The sequence below is a fragment of the Astatotilapia calliptera genome, chromosome 23 (assembly GCF_900246225.1).
Source record: "Astatotilapia calliptera chromosome 23, fAstCal1.2, whole genome shotgun sequence".
NCBI lineage: Eukaryota > Metazoa > Chordata > Actinopteri > Cichliformes > Cichlidae > Astatotilapia > Astatotilapia calliptera.
In genome coordinates this window covers 39,341,965-39,361,989 of record NC_039323.1, presented here as the reverse complement: position 1 = coordinate 39,361,989, position 20,025 = coordinate 39,341,965, and the positions used below count along the sequence as shown (strand labels likewise).

The 20,025-nt window shown below is 40.6% G+C and overlaps 1 protein-coding gene across 1 annotated transcript in view; it reads right to left on the bottom strand.

Moving 5' to 3' along the window:
- Nucleotides 1–19,965, bottom strand: part of LOC113016553 (uncharacterized) — a 109,781-nt gene extending 89,816 nt beyond the window's left edge. Inside the window, exons 1-11 of the mRNA XM_026159454.1 lie at nucleotides 19,812–19,965; nucleotides 13,085–13,375; nucleotides 12,766–12,842; nucleotides 11,812–11,986; nucleotides 11,163–11,450; nucleotides 10,844–10,920; nucleotides 9,891–10,065; nucleotides 9,242–9,529; nucleotides 8,923–8,999; nucleotides 4,141–4,315; nucleotides 3,553–3,779 (exon numbers count right to left, since the gene is read on the bottom strand). Coding sequence (XP_026015239.1) covers nucleotides 3,553–3,779; nucleotides 4,141–4,315; nucleotides 8,923–8,999; nucleotides 9,242–9,529; nucleotides 9,891–10,065; nucleotides 10,844–10,920; nucleotides 11,163–11,450; nucleotides 11,812–11,986; nucleotides 12,766–12,842; nucleotides 13,085–13,375; nucleotides 19,812–19,893 — 1,932 coding nt within the window. The 5' untranslated portion in view covers nucleotides 19,894–19,965. The remainder of the gene's footprint in view (nucleotides 1–3,552; nucleotides 3,780–4,140; nucleotides 4,316–8,922; nucleotides 9,000–9,241; nucleotides 9,530–9,890; nucleotides 10,066–10,843; nucleotides 10,921–11,162; nucleotides 11,451–11,811; nucleotides 11,987–12,765; nucleotides 12,843–13,084; nucleotides 13,376–19,811) is intronic.
- Nucleotides 19,966–20,025: the final 60 nt, after the last annotated feature.

The following is a 20,025-nucleotide window of genomic DNA, read 5'->3' as shown; positions in this document are numbered from 1 at the left end:
CTCTCAACAGCCACGTGTCAGTTCATCAAATCTGAAGGAAATTATCATTTTTAATTATTACATGTTTTATCTTTAAAAAGGTGAATGAAAACCTGGTGTCAAGACAAGACAAATATGCAAAAAACATTTTTCAGTTGCTGAACTACGGCCCACAGGCAATGCTGCGGTGGTATACACACCACCACAGGAATCCAGACGCCACTTGGATCAGCTTCAGAATAAAACAACAGGAGTTGAAATGTATTTCATTTGGAGATGAGTGAAATAAAAATGGACAGGTGATAGCACATGATACTTACTGGGCGTGAAGCAGTTTTGTATAACAGGGTCACTGATGGCAAAGCTGATGGGGTTAGAAACACGGCAAACCACAGGGGTGTTTACCACATCTACAGCTCTTTTTATTAGGATCTCCCCTGTTTCCTCCAGCTGTGTCTCCGCACTAGTCCATTCAAATCTCACAGTGTTGTCTTTCTGTGGAAGAAAATATGGACAACAGTCTTTTCCATCTCTTTCCCTCACACTCTGCTTTTCCTTTCTTTTTCATGCTTTTTATAATCTGTGTAAATATTGTCACTTCTTCCCCTCATTACAAAAAGAAAGAAATGGCAGTTTGACAACCAAAATTCATAACCACATCTAAGTGCTTTCATCAGCACCAGAGTTAAATCTCTACCAGGATAAGGAAGTCTCTATAAACAGATGTTTAGAGGACTTTGAGTCCATTTCAAATGCTCCAATTATCAAGGCAAGTAAAAGAGAGTGGTTCCTCTCAGAAGCACAAACTCAGCTAAAACATTAAACAGAGATCAGGTTTAAGTAACATATGTGTAGTATGAAGAAACGCCAATCCAAACCTTGTGGATTCAGCAGTTTCTGTGTGAATGTTCTTAGGATCTGATGATTTACATACTGACTCTGTGTGTCTGAACTCAGAAAATACAACAAAAAATAAAGAAACATGAGTAAAAGTATTGCTGACGATAGAGCTAGTGGTTTCATAGACATTTTAAGCACATTTCAGTGTCTTTATCAGTAAGTGGAGTTGAATCTTCTGGAGGATCAAGATGTCTAAACTTGGACCATTTTATAACCTCCTCATATAAAACAGAACAGCTGCTCACAGCAGCTCAGCGAGGCTGAAATAACGGAGACTTTGTCTCCAAACTCACAATTATTGGTTCAACTCTTTGAAAAATATTCTGACCTGAAACCTGAAATGTAAATGAAACAGACTCATAGTTGTCCTCACCTGACCAGCATTGCAAGTAAAGCTGACTGAGTCAGAGTCTGTACACGTCATCGTCACGCTGGGCTTCTGCACACGGTCTGAGGTAATAAAATGTAATAAATAACATTATATGAACTTCTGCTAATGATGTATTAATAAAAATAAATAAATAAAACTTGCAAAACCAAACTGAACAGTGACTTTATATTAATATCAAACATTTTCTGTTGACAAAAATGTAAAAATTAAACAGCTTCTGATCCATCAACACACTTGTTATGAAATATATTTGCATATTTACATAACCAGAAAAATGTATGTATAATATGTTGTTACTTACCTAATACACACAAACGCACACTTGGTAAAGCTCCCACATTCATTCCATCTTCACTGGTAACCTCTGGTTTGTATCGTCCTGACTTGTCTTTGGTGAGTTGTGTCAGCTTTAGTGATCCATTTGAATCAACAGCATCATTTTTCCCCATGATCACCTGTTTCCGTCTGCGATAAAAAATTACACTTGTGTCCTTGAACCATTTCAGGTAATCTGATTCCTTCAACTCATATCTAAGTGGCACAGTTAAGCTTGATCCTGTTGCAGCGTACACACAATCATCCTGAGAGCCTGAAAGACAAAGAAATAAAGAGGAATTTCATGACAAATTAAGAACAGTCATGCTAGAAAAGCTCTCAACAGCCACGTGTCAGTTCATCAAATCTGAAGGAAATTATCATTTTTAATTATTACATGTTTTATCTTTAAAACAGTGAATGAAAACCTGGTGTCAAGACAAGACAAATATGCAAAAAACATTTTTCAGTTGCTGAACTACGGCCCACAGGCAATGCTGCGGTGGTATACACACCACCACAGGAATCCAGACGCCACTTGGATCAGCTTCAGAATAAAACAACAGCAGTTGAAATGTATTTCATTTGGAGATGAGTGAAATAAAAATGGACAGGTGATAGCACATGATACTTACTGGGCGTGAAGCAGTTTTGTATAACAGGGTCACTGATGGCAAAGCTGATGGGGTTAGAAACACGGCAAACCACAGGGGTGTTTACCACATCTACAGCTCTTTTTATTAGGATCTCCCCTGTTTCTTCCAGCTGTGTCTCCGCACTAGTCCATTCAAATCTCACAGTGTTGTCTTTCTGTGGAAGAAAATATGGACAACAGTCTTTTCCATCTCTTTCCCTCACACTCTGCTTTTCCTTTCTTTTTCATGCTTTTTATAATCTGTGTAAATATTGTCACTTCTTCCCCTCATTACAAAAAGAAAGAAATGGCAGTTTGACAACCAAAATTCATAACCACATCTAAGTGCTTTCATCAGCACCAGAGTTAAATGTCTACCAGGATAAGGAAGTCTCTATAAACAGATGTTTAGAGGACTTTGAGTCCATTTCAAATGCTCCAATTATCAAGGCGAGTAAAAGAGAGTGGTTCCTCTCAGAAGCACAAACTCAGCTAAAACATTAAACAGAGATCAGGTTTAAGTAACATATGTGTAGTATGAAGAAACGCCAATCCAAACCTTGTGGATTCAGCAGTTTCTGTGTGAATGTTCTTAGGATCTGATGATTTACATACTGACTCTGTGTGTCTGAACTCAGAAAATACAACAAAAAATAAAGAAACATGAGTAAAAGTATTGCTGACAATAGAGCTAGTGGTTTCACAGACATTTTAAGCACATTTCAGTGTCTTTATCAGTAAGTGGAGTTGAATCTTCTGGAGGATCAAGATGTCTAAACTTGGACTATTTTATAACCTCCTCATATAAAACAGAACAGCTGCTCACAGCAGCTCAGCGAGGCTGAAATAACGAAAACTTTGTCTCCAAACTCACAATTATTGGTTCAACTCTTTGAAAAATATTCTGACCTGAAACCTGAAATGTAAATGAAACAGACTCATAGTTGTCCTCACCTGACCAGGATTGCAAGTAAAGCTGACTGAGTCAGAGTCTGTACACGTCATCGTCACGCTGGGCTTCTGCACACGGTCTGAGGTAATAAAATGTAATAAATAACATTATATGAACTTCTGCTAATGATGTATTAATAAAAATAAATAAATAAAACTGTTGCAAAACCAAACTGAACAGTGACTTTATATTAATATCAAACATTTTCTGTTGACAAAAATGTAAAAATTAAACAGCTTCTGATCCATCAACACACTTGTTATGAAATATATTTGCATATTTACATAACCAGAAAAATGTATGTATAATATGTTGTTACTTACCTAATACACACAAACGCACACTCTGTAAATCTCCCACATTTATTCCCTCTGTGTAAACCTCTGGTTTGTATCGTCCTGACTTGTCTTTGGTGAGTTGTGTCAGCTTTAGTGATCCAGTTGAATCAACATCATCATTTTTCCCCATGATCACCTGTTTCTGTCTGCGATTAAAGATTATTCTTGTGTCCTTGATCCATTTCAGGTAATCTGATTCCTTCAACTCATATCTAAGTGGCACAGTTAAGCTTGATCCTGTTGCAGCGTACACACAATCATCCTGAGAGCCTGAAAGACAAAGAAATAAAGAGGAATTTCATGACAAATTAAGAACAGTCATGCTAGAAAAGCTCTCAACAGCCACGTGTCAGTTCATCAAATCTGAAGGAAATTATTATTTTTAATTATTACATGTTTTATCTTTAAAAAGGTGAATGAAAACCTGGTGTCAAGACAAGACAAATATGCAAAAAACATTTTTCAGTTGCTGAACTACGGCCCACAGGCAATGCTGCGGTGGTATACACACCACCACAGGAATCCAGATGCCACTTGGATCAGCTTCAGAATAAAACAACAGCAGTTGAAATGTATTTCATTTGGAGATGAGTGAAATAAAAATGGACAGGTGATAGCACATGATACTTACTGGGCGTGAAGCAGTTTTGTATAACAGGGTCACTGATGGCAAAGCTGATGGGGTTAGAAACACGGCAAACCACAGGGGTGTTTACCACATCTACAGCTCTTTTTATTAGGATCTCCCCTGTTTCCTCCAGCTGTGTCTCCGCACTAGTCCATTCAAATCTCACAGTGTTGTCTTTCTGTGGAAGAAAATATGAACAACAGTCTTTTCCATCTCTTTCCCTCACACTCTGCTTTTCCTTTCTTTTTCATGCTTTTTATAATCTGTGTAAATATTGTCACTTCTTCCCCTCATTACAAAAAGAAAGAAATGGCAGTTTGACAACCAAAATTCATAACCACATCTAAGTGCTTTCATCAGCACCAGAGTTAAATCTCTACCAGGATAAGGAAGTCTCTATAAACAGATGTTTAGAGGACTTTGAGTCCATTTCAAATGCTCCAATTATCAAGGCGAGTAAAAGAGAGTGGTTCCTCTCAGAAGCACAAACTCAGCTAAAACATTAAACAGAGATCAGTCACTGACTGGTGAATCTAAATGTGCTTTAAAAGCTAGCTACCTCGTGTCCAGACTTGTGGCACAGAGTAAAAAGTCTTTCACTAAAGCGGAGGAGTTGATTTTGCCTGCCGCTGTACATATGTGCCATGAGATGATCGGAGAGGCTGCTGCAAAGAAGCTACTGACCATCCCACTCTAACAACAATGTGAGCCACCATTTAGCGGACATGGCCTTAGACATACAGCATCAGCTTCTGGAAAGAATAAAAAGTAGTCCATTTTTCTCTTTGCAACTAGAGGAGCCCGCTGATGTCACGAATGGTGCATTGCTGCTGGTGTTTGTTATCACTGGGACAGCAGTTTGCATGCTGCTACCAACTCGAGCCACGGCTCAGGAATGTTTCACTGAGAACGACCTGGACTGGCAGAACTGTGTTGGGGTGTACAGTAATGGTGCAGCTTCAAGGACTTGCAGGCACCACAGCTTCATTAGGCAGATTCTTGACCGTGCACCAGAAGCTAAACGGACCCACTGTTTTCTCCACTGTGAAAGCCCTGCAGCAGCAGCAACAGAGATGTCACCAGAGTTCCACGAGGTGATGGATGTAAGTGTGAAAACTCTCAATTTCACTAAAAATAATGCTGTGAACTCCAGATGTTTTGCCAAGCTTTGTGAGGACATGGAAGCAGATCATGTCCAGCTGCTCTACCGCAGTGAGGTGAGATGGCTTTCAAGAGGACTGGTCCTCAAGCATTTGTTTGAACTAAGGAATGAGGTCTTTTCCTACGCAGAGAACATCTCCTCTTGCACATTATTATGCCAATTCAAAGCTTTCCTACCTCTGTGACATTTTTTCACTGCTGAACCAGCTGAACATCTCACTTCAAGGGAGAAACAGCAGCATGTCGTTTGTTACAGACAAAGTTGAAGCTTTCAAGAGTAAACTTGCTTTGTGGACTAAGAGGGCCCAGGAAAAGAGGATGGACATGTTTCCACTTTTGTCTCACATCTTGGAAAAATCCCCTCAGGTGAAGATCAGTGACTCTGTCTGTCAGCACCTTTCACCACTGACAGAGAAATTTGATGAATGTTTCCCTGAGGATCCCAGAGAAGGACATGTGGATTTTGGACCCATTTCCAGTGGATCCCATTTAAAATGATGTTGCTTTGCCCTCACATCTGGAATCCCAGATTCGGGAACTTTCCACCGACACCACTTTAAAGTTGCAGTGGGGCAAACTGGGCCGGGGCTCCTTCTGGATTGCTGTCTCAAAGGAGTACCTGTGTCTGGCACTGAGAGCTGTGAAACTCCTTCTCCCATTCACAACTACATATCTGTGTGAATCGGGATTTTCTATTGTGGCCACAACCAAGACCAAAGCCTGAAACAGACTCAGAGCAACACTGGAAGCTACTCTGAGAGGGAGCCTTTCCCCTATTCCACCCAGACTGCATCTGACCGTGTCTCAGAGGCAGGCTCAAGTGTCTCATTAAGAGGTGAGCATAAAAGGGGAGTTGCAGCTTGTTTGTTGTTGCTCATTTGTCTCAAATATAAAGAGTAACTTCTGGTTCTGCCAATGAAAAAAGGTTTACTGCTGAAGCAACTTTCAAATTCACTCACAGATTATCAAGTCAAGTCAACTTTATTTGTCAATTCTGCCACATGTACAGGACATACAGAGAATAGAAATTTCGTTACTCTCAAACCCTAGATGAAATAGCAAATGAACATTTAAATATAAGAGAGTGATTAAAAAATGCAAATAAAATAATTAAAAAGTAAAAATTTAAATAAATACAATACAATTTTACGTATAACAAGAAAGCTATGCAATATACAATATACAATATTCAAGTAAGGGTAAATGACATTGAGTGTAAACCAGGCAGAGTAGTGCAAATAAGCAAATAGTGCAAATGGAGATTTAGTAATATACGGTAAGAGATAGTGTAACAACAAAGTCTTATGAGGTAGTGGCAGTCCAATGCTCCACAAAGTGACTGGTAACTGGTGCAGGCCAGTGAGTGAGTCAGAGAGTGTGTGTGTGTGTGTGTGTGTGTGTGTGTGTGTGTGTGTGTGTGTGTGTGTGTGTGTGTGTGTGTGTGTGTGTGTGTGTGTGTGTGTGTGTGTGTGACAGAGTTCAGTGAGACCATGGAGGAGAAGAGGGGAGAGGGGGCAGAATCGGGAGGGAGTTAAGCTTCCTGACAGCCTGATGGATGAAGCTGTCCTTCAGTCTGCTGGTCCTGGCCTGGAGACTCCGCAGTCTCCTCCCTGACGGCAGCAGCTTGAAGAAGCTTTGCATTGGGTGCGTGGGATCAGCCGCTATGCAAAGGGCTTTTTTAGTGAGACGGGTGCTGTAAATGTCCTGGAGGGAGGGGAGAGAGACACCAATGATCCTCTCTGCAGCCCTCACTATGCGTTGGAGGGTTCTATGGCAGGACGCATTGCAGGCTCCAAACCACACAGTGATGCAGCTCGACAGGATGCTCTCGATGGTGCCTCTGTAGAAAGTGTACATGATGGGGGCTGGTGCTCCTGCTCTTCTTAGTTTGCGGAGAAAGAAGAGACGCTGCTGTGATTTCTTGGCCAGTGCTGTGGTGTTGTACGTCCAGGAGAGATCCTGTGTGATGTGCACACCCAAGAACTTGGTGCTGCTCACTCTCTCCACAGTCAATGGTCAGAGGAGCATGTTGGGTGTGCATTCTCCTGAAGTCCACAACAATCTCCTTCGTCTTCTCCACATTCAGAGAGAGATTGTTGTCAGCACACCACGTGGCCAGGCGTCTCACCTCACTTCTGTAGCCGGTCTCATCCCTGTTGCTAATGAGACCCACCACCGTTGTGTCGTCCGCAAACTTGATGAAGAGGTTGGAGCTATATGATGGAGTGCAGTCATGGGTCAGCAGAGTGAAGAGGAGGGGGCTCAGCACACATCCCTGCGGGGCCCCCGTGTTTAAAATGATGGTGCTGGATGTATTACTGCCGACCCGTACTGCTTGAGGTCTTCCGGTGAGGAAATCCAACAGCCAGTTGCACAGTGAGGTGTTGAGCCCCAGCTGGACCAGTTTTTGAGTGAGCTGTTGGGGGATTATAGTGTTGAATGCTGAACTGAAATCTATGAACAGCATTCGAACATATGAGTCTTTTTTGTCCAGGTGTGTGAGTGCTGAGTGGAGTGGAGTGGAGATGGCATCATTGGTTGAGCGGTTGGGCCGATACGCAAACTGGAAGGGATCCAGGGAGGGGGGCAGGACAGACTTGATATGTTGCATGACTAGTCGTTCGAAGCACTTCATCAGGATGGGAGTAAGTGCAACATGACGATAGTCATTAAAGCAGGAGGGAGATGACTTTTTTGGAACCGGAATGATTGTGGTGGCTTTAAAACATGTGGGGACGACAGCCTGGATGAGTGATATGTTGAAGATGTCTGTGAAGACATCAGTGAGTTCCACTGCACAGTCTCTCAGTACACGAGACTATATTTTCATTTGCACTTTACTTAAATTTTATAACGGTTTATTTATTTATTTCATTAGAAAATTATTTTGAATGTATTTATTTTATCACTACATTATTTATCCAATTTCTATTTCCCCCTCTTTTCTTATCTCTTTAGCTGTAGTAAAACTCAATTATTAATTATTATGTTTGTGTGTTATTAACCCTGACTTGAGCCTTTCAATTTCTATTTGCAGTTTGATTTGGTGCATGAATCGTTAACCTGTTTGGCATTTTGTTTTTATTGCAGGTTCGCATACACATAATGAATGAATGTCTTTGTGATTATTACATTGCATCATGTCATCATCATGTTTATTTGACAAGATTTTAACTGTTAAAATGAAGTTGATTTGATTTAGTTATTACATATAAATCAAACTAAAAGCAAAATCAATTGTTTTCAATACAGTGTTATTATCTGAATGGGCCTCGGGCCACTTTGTAGTGGAAAAGTTGGGCGCCGAGGTAAAAAAGGTTAAGAACCCCTGTTATAGACTATATTTATACGAGATGTGTATACTTACTGCATTTGAATCATTTTAACCACATGTAACACCTGCAAACACGTTTTTTTTGTTTGTTTTGTTTTTTAATACTTTGATTTTGCCATCCCATTTGATTTCCATGCCACCTTAAGAAAATTTCTCTAGATCCACCCTTGTTCAGCAGGTTTCAGCAGAGGAGAAATGAGGCCTTTGTCTACAGATTCTTCAACAGCTTAATTATAAGTAGCTATTTGAGGAACATGAGATATCAATAAAATATTAAATATTGTCCTCACCTGACCAGCATTGCAAGTAAAGCTGACTGAGTCAGAGTCTGTACACGTCATCGTCACGCTGGGCTTCTGCACACGGTCTGAGGTAATAAAATGTAATAAATAACATTATATGAACTTCTGCTAATGATGTATTAATAAAAATAAATACATAAAACTTGCAAAACCAAACTGAACAGTGACTTTATATTAATATCAAACATTTTCTGTTGACAAAAATGTAAAACTTAAACAGCTTCTGATCCATCAACACACTTGTTATGAAATATATTTGCATATTTACATAACCAGAAAAATGTATGTATAATATGTTGTTACTTACCTAATACACACAAACGCACACTCTGTAAATCTCCCACATTTATTCCATCTTCATTTATAACCTCTGGTCTGTATCGTCCTGACTTGTCTTTGGTGAGTTGTGTCAGCTTTAGTGATCCATTTGAATCAACAGCATCATTTTTCCCCATGATCACCTGTTTCCGTCTGCGATAAAAAATTACACTTGTGTCCTTGAACCATTTCAGGTTATCTGATTCCTTCAACTCATATCTAAGTGGCACAGTTAAGCTTGATCCTGTTGCAGCGTACACACAATCATCCTGAGAGCCTGAAAGACAAAGAAATAAAGAGGAATTTCATGACAAATTAAGAACAGTCATGCTAGAAAAGCTCTCAACAGCCACGTGTCAGTTCATCAAATCTGAAGGAAATTATTATTTTTAATTATTACATGTTTTATCTTTAAAACAGTGAATGAAAACCTGGTGTCAAGACAAGACAAATATGCAAAAAACATTTTTCAGTTGCTGAACTACGGCCCACAGGCAATGCTGCGGTGGTATACACACCACCACAGGAATCCAGACGCCACTTGGATCAGCTTCAGAATAAAACAACAGGAGTTGAAATGTATTTCATTTGGAGATGAGTGAAATAAAAATGGACAGGTGATAGCACATGATACTTACTGGGCGTGAAGCAGTTTTGTATAACAGGGTCACTGATGGCAAAGCTGATGGGGTTAGAAACACGGCAAACCACAGGGGTGTTTACCACATCTACAGCTCTTTTTATTAGGATCTCCCCTGTTTCCTCCAACTGTGTCTCCGCACTAGTCCATTCAAATCTCACAGTGTTGTCTTTCTGTGGAAGAAAATATGGACAACAGTCTTTTCCATCTCTTTCCCTCACACTCTGCTTTTCCTTTCTTTTTCATGCTTTTTATAATCTGTGTAAATATTGTCACTTCTTCCCCTCATTACAAAAAGAAAGAAATGGCAGTTTGACAACCAAAATTCATAACCACATCTAAGTGCTTTCATCAGCACCAGAGTTAAATCTCTACCAGGATAAGGAAGTCTCTATAAACAGATGTTTAGAGGACTTTGAGTCCATTTCAAATGCTCCAATTATCAAGGCGAGTAAAAGAGAGTGGTTCCTCTCAGAAGCACAAACTCAGCTAAAACATTAAACAGAGATCAGGTTTAAGTAACATATGTGTAGTATGAAGAAACGCCAATCCAAACCTTGTGGATTCAGCAGTTTCTGTGTGAATGTTCTTAGGATCTGATGATTTACATACTGACTCTGTGTGTCTGAACTCAGAAAATACAACAAAAAATAAAGAAACATGAGTAAAAGTATTGCTGACGATAGAGCTAGTGGTTTCACAGACATTTTAAGCACATTTCAGTGTCTTTATCAGTAAGTGGAGTTGAATCTTCTGGAGGATCAAGATGTCTAAACTTGGACCATTTTATAACCTCCTCATATAAAACAGAACAGCTGCTCACAGCAGCTCAGCGAGGCTGAAATAACGAAGACTTTGTCTCCAAACTCACAATTATTGGTTCAACTCTTTGAAAAATATTCTGACCTGAAACCTGAAATGTAAATGAAACAGACTCATAGTTGTCCTCACCTGACCAGCATTGCAAGTAAAGCTGACTGAGTCAGAGTCTGTACACGTCATCGTCACGCTGGGCTTCTGCACACGGTCTGAGGTAATAAAATGTAATAAATAACATTATATGAACTTCTGCTAATGATGTATTAATAAAAATAAATAAATAAAACTTGCAAAACCAAACTGAACAGTGACTTTATATTAATATCAAACATTTTCTGTTGACAAAAATGTAAAAATTAAACAGCTTCTGATCCATCAACACACTTGTTATGAAATATATTTGCATATTTACATAACCAGAAAAATGTATGTATAATATGTTGTTACTTACCTAATACACACAAACGCACACTTGGTAAAGCTCCCACATTCATTCCATCTTCACTGGTAACCACTGGTCTGTATCGTCCTGACTTGTCTTTGGTGAGTTGTGTCAGCTTTAGTGATCCATTTGAATCAACAGCATCATTTTTCCCCATGATCACCTGTTTCCGTCTGCGATAAAAAATTACACTTGTGTCCTTGAACCATTTCAGGTTATCTGATTCCTTCAACTCATATCTAAGTGGCACAGTTAAGCTTGATCCTGTTGCAGCGTACACACAATCATCCTGAGAGCCTGAAAGACAAAGAAATAAAGAGGAATTTCATGACAAATTAAGAACAGTCATGCTAGAAAAGCTCTCAACAGCCACGTGTCAGTTCATCAAATCTGAAGGAAATTATTATTTTTAATTATTACATGTTTTATCTTTAAAACAGTGAATGAAAACCTGGTGTCAAGACAAGACAAATATGCAAAAAACATTTTTCAGTTGCTGAACTACGGCCCACAGGCAATGCTGCGGTGGTATACACACCACCACAGGAATCCAGATGCCACTTGGATCAGCTTCAGAATAAAACAACAGCAGTTGAAATGTATTTCATTTGGAGATGAGTGAAATAAAAATGGACAGGTGATAGCACATGATACTTACTGGGCGTGAAGCAGTTTTGTATAACAGGGTCACTGATGGCAAAGCTGATGGGGTTAGAAACACGGCAAACCACAGGGGTGTTTACCACATCTACAGCTCTTTTTATTAGGATCTCCCCTGTTTCCTCCAACTGTGTCTCCGCACTAGTCCATTCAAATCTCACAGTGTTGTCTTTCTGTGGAAGAAAATATGGACAACAGTCTTTTCCATCTCTTTCCCTCACACTCTGCTTTTCCTTTCTTTTTCATGCTTTTTATAATCTGTGTAAATATTGTCACTTCTTCCCCTCATTACAAAAAGAAAGAAATGGCAGTTTGACAACCAAAATTCATAACCACATCTAAGTGCTTTCATCAGCACCAGAGTTAAATCTCTACCAGGATAAGGAAGTCTCTATAAACAGATGTTTAGAGGACTTTGAGTGCATTTCAAATGCTCCAATTATCAAGGCGAGTAAAAGAGAGTGGTTCCTCTCAGAAGCACAAACTCAGCTAAAACATTAAACAGAGATCAGGTTTAAGTAACATATGTGTAGTATGAAGAAACGCCAATCCAAACCTTGTGGATTCAGCAGTTTCTGTGTGAATGTTCTTAGGATCTGATGATTTACATACTGACTCTGTGTGTCTGAACTCAGAAAATACAACAAAAAATAAAGAAACATGAGTAAAAGTATTGCTGACAATAGAGCTAGTGGTTTCACAGACATTTTAAGCACATTTCAGTGTCTTTATCAGTAAGTGGAGTTGAATCTTCTGGAGGATCAAGATGTCTAAACTTGGGACTATTTTATAACCTCCTCATATAAAACAGAACAGCTGCTCACAGCAGCTCAGCGAGGCTGAAATAACGAAAACTTTGTCTCCAAACTCACAATTATTGGTTCAACTCTTTGAAAAATATTCTGACCTGAAACCTGAAATGTAAATGAAACAGACTCATAGTTGTCCTCACCTGACCAGGATTGCAAGTAAAGCTGACTGAGTCAGAGTCTGTACACGTCATCGTCACGCTGGGCTTCTGCACACGGTCTGAGGTAATAAAATGTAATAAATAACATTATATGAACTTCTGCTAATGATGTATTAATAAAAATAAATACATAAAACTTGCAAAACCAAACTGAACAGTGACTTTATATTAATATCAAACATTTTCTGTTGACAAAAATGTAAAAATTAAACAGCTTCTGATCCATCAACACTCTTGTTATGAAATATATTTGCATATTTACATAACCAGAAAAATGTATGTATAATATGTTGTTACTTACCTAATACACACAAACGCACACTCTGTAAATCTCCCCCCACATTCATTCCATCTTCATTTATAACCTCTGGTCTGTATCGTCCTGACTTGTCTTTGGTGAGTTGTGTCAGCTTTAGTGATCCAGTTGAATCAACAGCATCATTTTTCCCCATGATCACCTGTTTCCGTCTGCGATTAAAGATTGCACTTGCATCCTTGAACCATTTCAGGTTATCTGATTCCTTCAACTCATATCTAAGTGGCACAGTTAAGCTTGATCCTGTTGCAGCGTACACACAATCATCCTGAGAGCCTGAAAGACAAAGAAATAAAGAGGAATTTCATGACAAATTAAGAACAGTCATGCTAGAAAAGCTCTCAACAGCCACGTGTCAGTTCATCAAATCTGAAGGAAATTATTATTTTTAATTATTACATGTTTTATCTTTAAAACAGTGAATGAAAACCTGGTGTCAAGACAAGACAAATATGCAAAAAACATTTTTCAGTTGCTGAACTACGGCCCACAGGCAATGCTGCGGTGGTATACACACCACCACAGGAATCCAGACGCCACTTGGATCAGCTTCAGAATAAAACAACAGGAGTTGAAATGTATTTCATTCCCAACTCTCTGTGAATGGTACTCATGGCCATTGATCAGTGGTTGTTGACCAGTGGTCATGAGAATTTGCATATTAATTCGTATCAAGATGGCAGCGTGGACGCACACAGCGACTGCTCTCTCTCCTGACAAAACAGTATCCCCGTGTTTTTTTTGCTCTTTTTCTTGTTTTACACAATGTTCATACAGTTGCATGCTTTTTTTTCATAATCAAGAGAAGCAAATCCACGAACTTTTCAATCATGGAAGAGCTACGAATTACACTGAGGAACTGCAGACTGCTTCAGAGGCATCTACCATCAGCAACCCCTGCTACTAGATCTCGCCCATAGTGGAAAAGTCTCAGGCGGTTCGAGAGGAAACAGAAGAGAGGTAAGCGTGGAGGCATCTGGAGTAGGTACGTTTCATATACTTTTCATCAAGTTTGCAGATGACACAACTGTGGCAGGTCACATCAGCAACAGTGATGACACCTACTACAGGAGTGAAGTTATCCATCTGGCCAAGTGGTGCAGCAACAACAACCTCTCCTTGAATGTGGAGAAGACTAAGGAGATCAGCATAGACTTCAGGAGAACTCACACCCTGCACACCCCACTAACCATCAATGGTGCTGCTGTGGAGAGTGTAAGCAGCACCAAGTTCCTGGGTGTGCACATCTCAGAAGATCTCTCCTGGTCAAAAAACACTGCGTCACAGGTCAGCAAAGCCCAACAGCGAGTCTACTTCCTCTGCAAACTGAGGAGAGCAAGAGCCTCAACCCCCATTATGAGCACCTTCTACAGAGGCACAGTTGAGAGTATCGTCACCAGCTGCATCACTGTGTGGTATGGCTCTTGCCGAAGCAAGCGGAGAGGATCATTGGTACTTCTCTTCTCTTCCCTCCCTCCAGAACATCTACTGCACCTGCCTCATCAGGAAAGCCCTCTGCATTACAGGTGACTCCACTCAACCGTCCAACAGCTTCTTCAGTTTTCTGCCATCAGGAAAGAGACTGAAGAGCCTCCAGGCTAGAACGAGCAGACTGAGAGAGAGAGCTTCGCCTGTCAGGCTGTCAGGATGCTGAATTATCTCCCTGCTCTCACACACATGAACTCCAGACCTGCATTCACCTCTCCCCTCTGAACCCCCCCATTCCCCAGACATACAAAACTCTGAACCTCCCCCATCACCTGTTCCCTGACTGCCCCACCCCCACTTGCACATGAACTTGCCCACAATCACTATGATTGTGTTGGACACCGCTGTTTATATAATTGTGTAGTTTTGAATTGTGGTGTATAAAAGATGTTTTAGTGTACACTGAGGGCCATGGGGGCATATATTTACAGTCATTTCAAAATATGACTGTAAATATATGGTCTTTGACAGTAAAGCTGACTTTGACTTGACTTTGATTAATGATCAAGGAACTGACCTCACAGCCCATTGTTCATTCAGTGGTGCTAGTTTCAGTTATTGTGCAACTTTACTGCTTATAAGGTTGGTGAAACCTGCAGTAATCATGTCATGGTCCGGGTAAGTGCGGAGTTTTTCCACTCTGCTGGGCTCCGCCTTCAGGCGGAAACTCCACTCAGCCTTCACACCTGACTGCAATCAAGTCACCGGCATTTAAAACCAGCACTCCCAACAGACCTCTGCCAGACCTTCAGCTAACTCGCGTTAGTGCTAGGCCGCAAGCTCTTGTGAGATACCGTAACTTTTTTATTTCTACTCACAGTCTTTTCTTTCTGTCATAGTTATCCGCCTGGTCATCTGGCTTCACAAGTTGGAACAATACGCATCTCTGCCTGGATGCAGGTTTTCAGCTATCTAGTTTCACTCCCTTCGTCCTGGCACCTCTCTTGCCTGCCAGGACTGTTGGACTCTCTCTGGACCACTACTCACCCGGACCCTTTGGACACTCTCCTCCCTAGTCCCCCTTAGCCTGCAACGCGTAAGCCATTACAATGATAGTTTAATCAACCAGCCGTGATTCACTGGAATTCCACTGACTGTCTATCTCTTCTATTTCCACGTTCACACCATCAGAAGTGGCAGAGGGTTCAGCCTCACACGCCTCACACTCTGGAGAGGACTCACTGTGGTGAGGGGGCGCTGCTCTTGTGGCGACCTGCAGCAGGTGTTTACTGGCGTTTTCTTTTTCTTTTTAACTTTGTTTTAACTCTGTTCTTAACCGTGGTTTTAACTTTTTATGAAGTTTTTTTTGCCGAGATGGAGATCTTCTACACCTTAGTTTTATTGTTGTTGCCGATATTCACCTGGAGTCATTCGCTCTCACTGACAATCACTTATACACGCGAGGAACTACTTGGATTACAGTGGTCCTGTTTGTCTATGTACGACTCTTCTAATGCTCGGACAGATGTGATTCTTGGTGAGGATTTATTTGCCCGGTCAAAGACTAATTTTGGAAAGCCCCGCTGCTTGAGAAAACGCGGAAAGAAAGGCGGCGTGCGTCACCGTGTAAGAAAACTTGGAGGAAGAATCGTGTTCCTCTGCCTTCTATGATTCTGGCCAATGTCCAATCTCCTAGGAACAAAACGGATGAATTACAAGGAAATGTGCTTCATCTACGGGATTACAGGGAGGCTTGTCTGATGGCGCTTACCGAGACGTGGCTGACCGATATGGACAGTGACACTTCACTGCGAATCAGAGCTTTGGGACCCCTGTCAGATTGGATCGGAACTGTGGAGTAACACTCAAATCTCACGGAGGAGGGGTTTGTTTGTATATCAACCAGGGCTGGTGTAATAACTTTACTGTGCGGGAGCGGTTGTGTCTTCCTGACATCGAGCTCCTTTCAGTATCTGTCAGGCCTTTTTACTTACCGAGGGAGTTCCCTCAAATTTTTGTCACTGTTGTTTACATTCATCCTAAAGCTGATGTTAAAGTTGCTGCCGACGCCATTTTTAAAGTGGTACACAATCTGCAGACTCTCTCACCGGATGCTCCTAATTTTATTCTCGGTGATTTTAACAATTGTAATCTTAAGAAATCACTGAACAATTTCTTTCAATATGTCACTTGTCCTACAAGGAATAACAAAACGCTGGATTTGTATTATGGACCAATTAAGGGGGCATATAAGTCTGTGGCCGGACCTGCGCTAGGTTCTTCGGATCACAATGTTATTCACCTCCTCCCTGCTTACAGATCTGTGATTAGGAGGGAGAAGGCCTGTGTGAAGCGGACTAATGTCTGGACAAAAGACAGTTGTGTTGCCCTTCAGGGGTGTTTTGATTGCACTGACTGGTCCGTGTTTCAAGAGAGCACTTCTGATTTGGATGCACTCACCGATGTGGTGTGTAGCTACATCTCTTTTTGCAAAGACTCTGTGGTTCCAGTCAGAGAATTTAAGACTTTCCCTAATAACAAACCGTGGCTCTCTAAAGATATTAAGGATCTGATTCTTAAAAGGAAAATTGCTTTTAACGAGGGAGACGTTCCCACTATGAGAATATTGAGGAAGGACGTGAGGGCTGTAATAAAGATCGCCAAGATGAGGTATAGAAATAAGACTGAGGCAGAACTCAGCAGTAACAACCTCCAAAGAGCTTGGCTTGGTATGAAAACAATGGCAGGGCTACAGACGAAAGGTAAAAGTAATATTACCTTAGAGGGGTTTACCTCTGACAAACATCTGGCAGACAGTCTTAACAGTTTTTACCTTCGTTCTGAGAACTTTGACTGTTCTAGGCAGACCAGCACACTGAGGGAAAAGACCATCACTCCCCCATCAATTTGTATTGATGAGAGGGGGCTAATCTCTTTAGACACACTAAAAGCAAGAGTCCTGGACCTGACAACATCTGTGGACAGGTACTGAGAACTTGTGCTGATCAGCTGAGTGGGATTTTTCACTATATCTTCTCACTTTCTTTAGAGCTACAGACAGTACCTAAGATTTGGAAACATGCTGTCATTGTTCCTGTTGCTAAGGGCAGTTCTCCTAAGGCACTGAATGATTTTAGGCCCGTGGCTCTGACTTCTTTAGTGATGAAGACATTTGAGAAGATAATTAAGAAGGAGATTTTAATGCATGTTGAACACCATCTTGACCCCTTCCAGTTCAGGGAGAGGTGTGGAGGATGCTGCTGTCACACTCCTGCTTCTCTTGTATGAGCATCTTGAGGCCCCTCACACCCTTGCAAGATTATTATTTGCTGACTTTTCATCTGCATTTAATACAATTCAACCCTTCTTACTTGCTGACAGGCTTTAAAATCATTTCAAGCTTGACACTAGTCTGGTCCGCTGGGAGACAGACTTTCTGACTAATAGGTCACAATGTGTGAGGGTGAATCATGTGTTTTCTGATGTGCTCTCCTCCTCTACTGGATCTCCCCAGGGTTGCTGCCTCTCTCCCCTTCTGTTCATTCTGTACACAAATGAGTGTCGCAGCAATTTCACAAACAGACACATCCTGAAGTTTGGTGACGACACAGTGATCGTCAGTCTTCTAGTGGTGGACGAGTCAGGCCATGGACAGGTTGTAGATGATTTTGCGAATTGGTGTGATGAGTCCTTCCTTTCACTTAATGTGTCAAAAACTAAAGACATGATTATTGATTTTAGGAAGTCCTCTTATAGCTCATCACCCACTATCATTAAAACTGCCGATATTGGGATCGTTGAGAGTTATAAATATCTAGGTGTGGTACTTGACCATAAACTGTGTTTTGAATCTCATGCTGATGCCACTACTAAAAAAGTTCAACAAAGACTGTTCTTTTTAAGGAAAATGAGATCTTTTAATGTCTCATCTCAGATGTTGTCTTTGTTTTATAGAAGTTTTATCAAATCTGTGATGTCCTTTTGTATCGCTGCCTGGTTTGGTAACCTGACGGTGAAGAATAAGAATCGGTTCGGACTTCTGGTAAAAACTGCTAGCAAAATTTCAGGGCGCTGGCAAGATGGACTTTTGGCCATTTACAATAGAAATGTGCTTAGAAAGGCTCATTCTATTATTAATTGTTTGAACCATCCACTTCACAGTGAGTTTGAGTTGTTGCCTTCCGGCCGCCGTTTTAAAGTACCTGTGAGGAAGACTAAAAGACTCCAGGTCTCTTTTATCCCTACTGCGTCTTGTCTCCTCAATGGCAAATAACTGTCCTTGGACTTTCTATCACTATTATTGTCATTATTATTTTATATTATTGTTCTGTTTATTTTTATCCTGCTTGTGGGACAATAAAGAAATTGAATTGAATTATAGTGACTCTGTGCACCTACTGCTCCTTCCCCCCCCCCTTCCCAGGATCTGTTCATGGACTCTTGTATCTAGTCATAGCACACAGCTGGAGTTTAATGTTTCATAGTCTTAGACTTCACAGTTAACCATTCATAGGTTTCTTAGTTCACAGTTCATAGCCTACATATTTTCCCTGCATTGTAATTAAAGTAGTCACGGTAAATAAAGCAGTGTATTCACATCAGTTTGCCTTCCTTTGTGTCTGCACTTGAGTCCACACACACAGCCTGGTCCTCTCAGTCGTAACAAATCTGAGACTGAAGAACTAACTTGGATGAGTGATGAAACGTTTCTCCCACTGAAAACGCTACGTCCAGATGAACAGAATCAACCTTTTGGAATTTTTCAGTTGCTGAACAACTTTAACAATTTCATTTTCTGTGAAGGAAATCAAAGGACATTAGCAGTTACATCTGTCATCTTGTTATGAGGCACAATGTTAATATTTTCATGGAGAATAAGGAAATCTTCATTTTCATGTATCATTCCAACTCCTTGAGTTCATTTGCCGCTCCCATTTCAGCGCCACTACCAAAAAATATCAAAATCAGCCTTTAAATTGACTGTAAAATACAACATTTTCGTGGAGTTTTACCCCCAGTAAAGGACCAGTAAAAACTTTTTGGATGTTTTAGTTCAGTAATTATTGCTAAATTCTAGGTTTTTCTGATGGTAAAATGCATTTCCACCGAGAGCCTCAAAAAGAAAAAAAGAAATATAGAAATAAAACTGCACGATCACTAAATCACATAGAACATCTGGCCAATCACAAGTGGCATCTTAAAGAACGATTTGAAAAGTTAAAATGAACTTTTTCTTTAATAAAGCCTGAGGAATTAATAATGATTCATTAAATTGTGTTTGTACCTGTGGAGCCGTTGGCTAAGCAGCAGAGCAGAAACACAGCGGTGATAATGGAAGAAGAAGACATCTTCTTCACTCTTCTCATCACATTCAGGTCCAAACAGTTACTCAGTCCAAATCAGGGATACATGAATATCCATCCCACATAATAGGCCTTCTAATGACGTGAAAAAAATACAACAGAACAAAAAAATGAACAAAAAACATGAAACAGAAA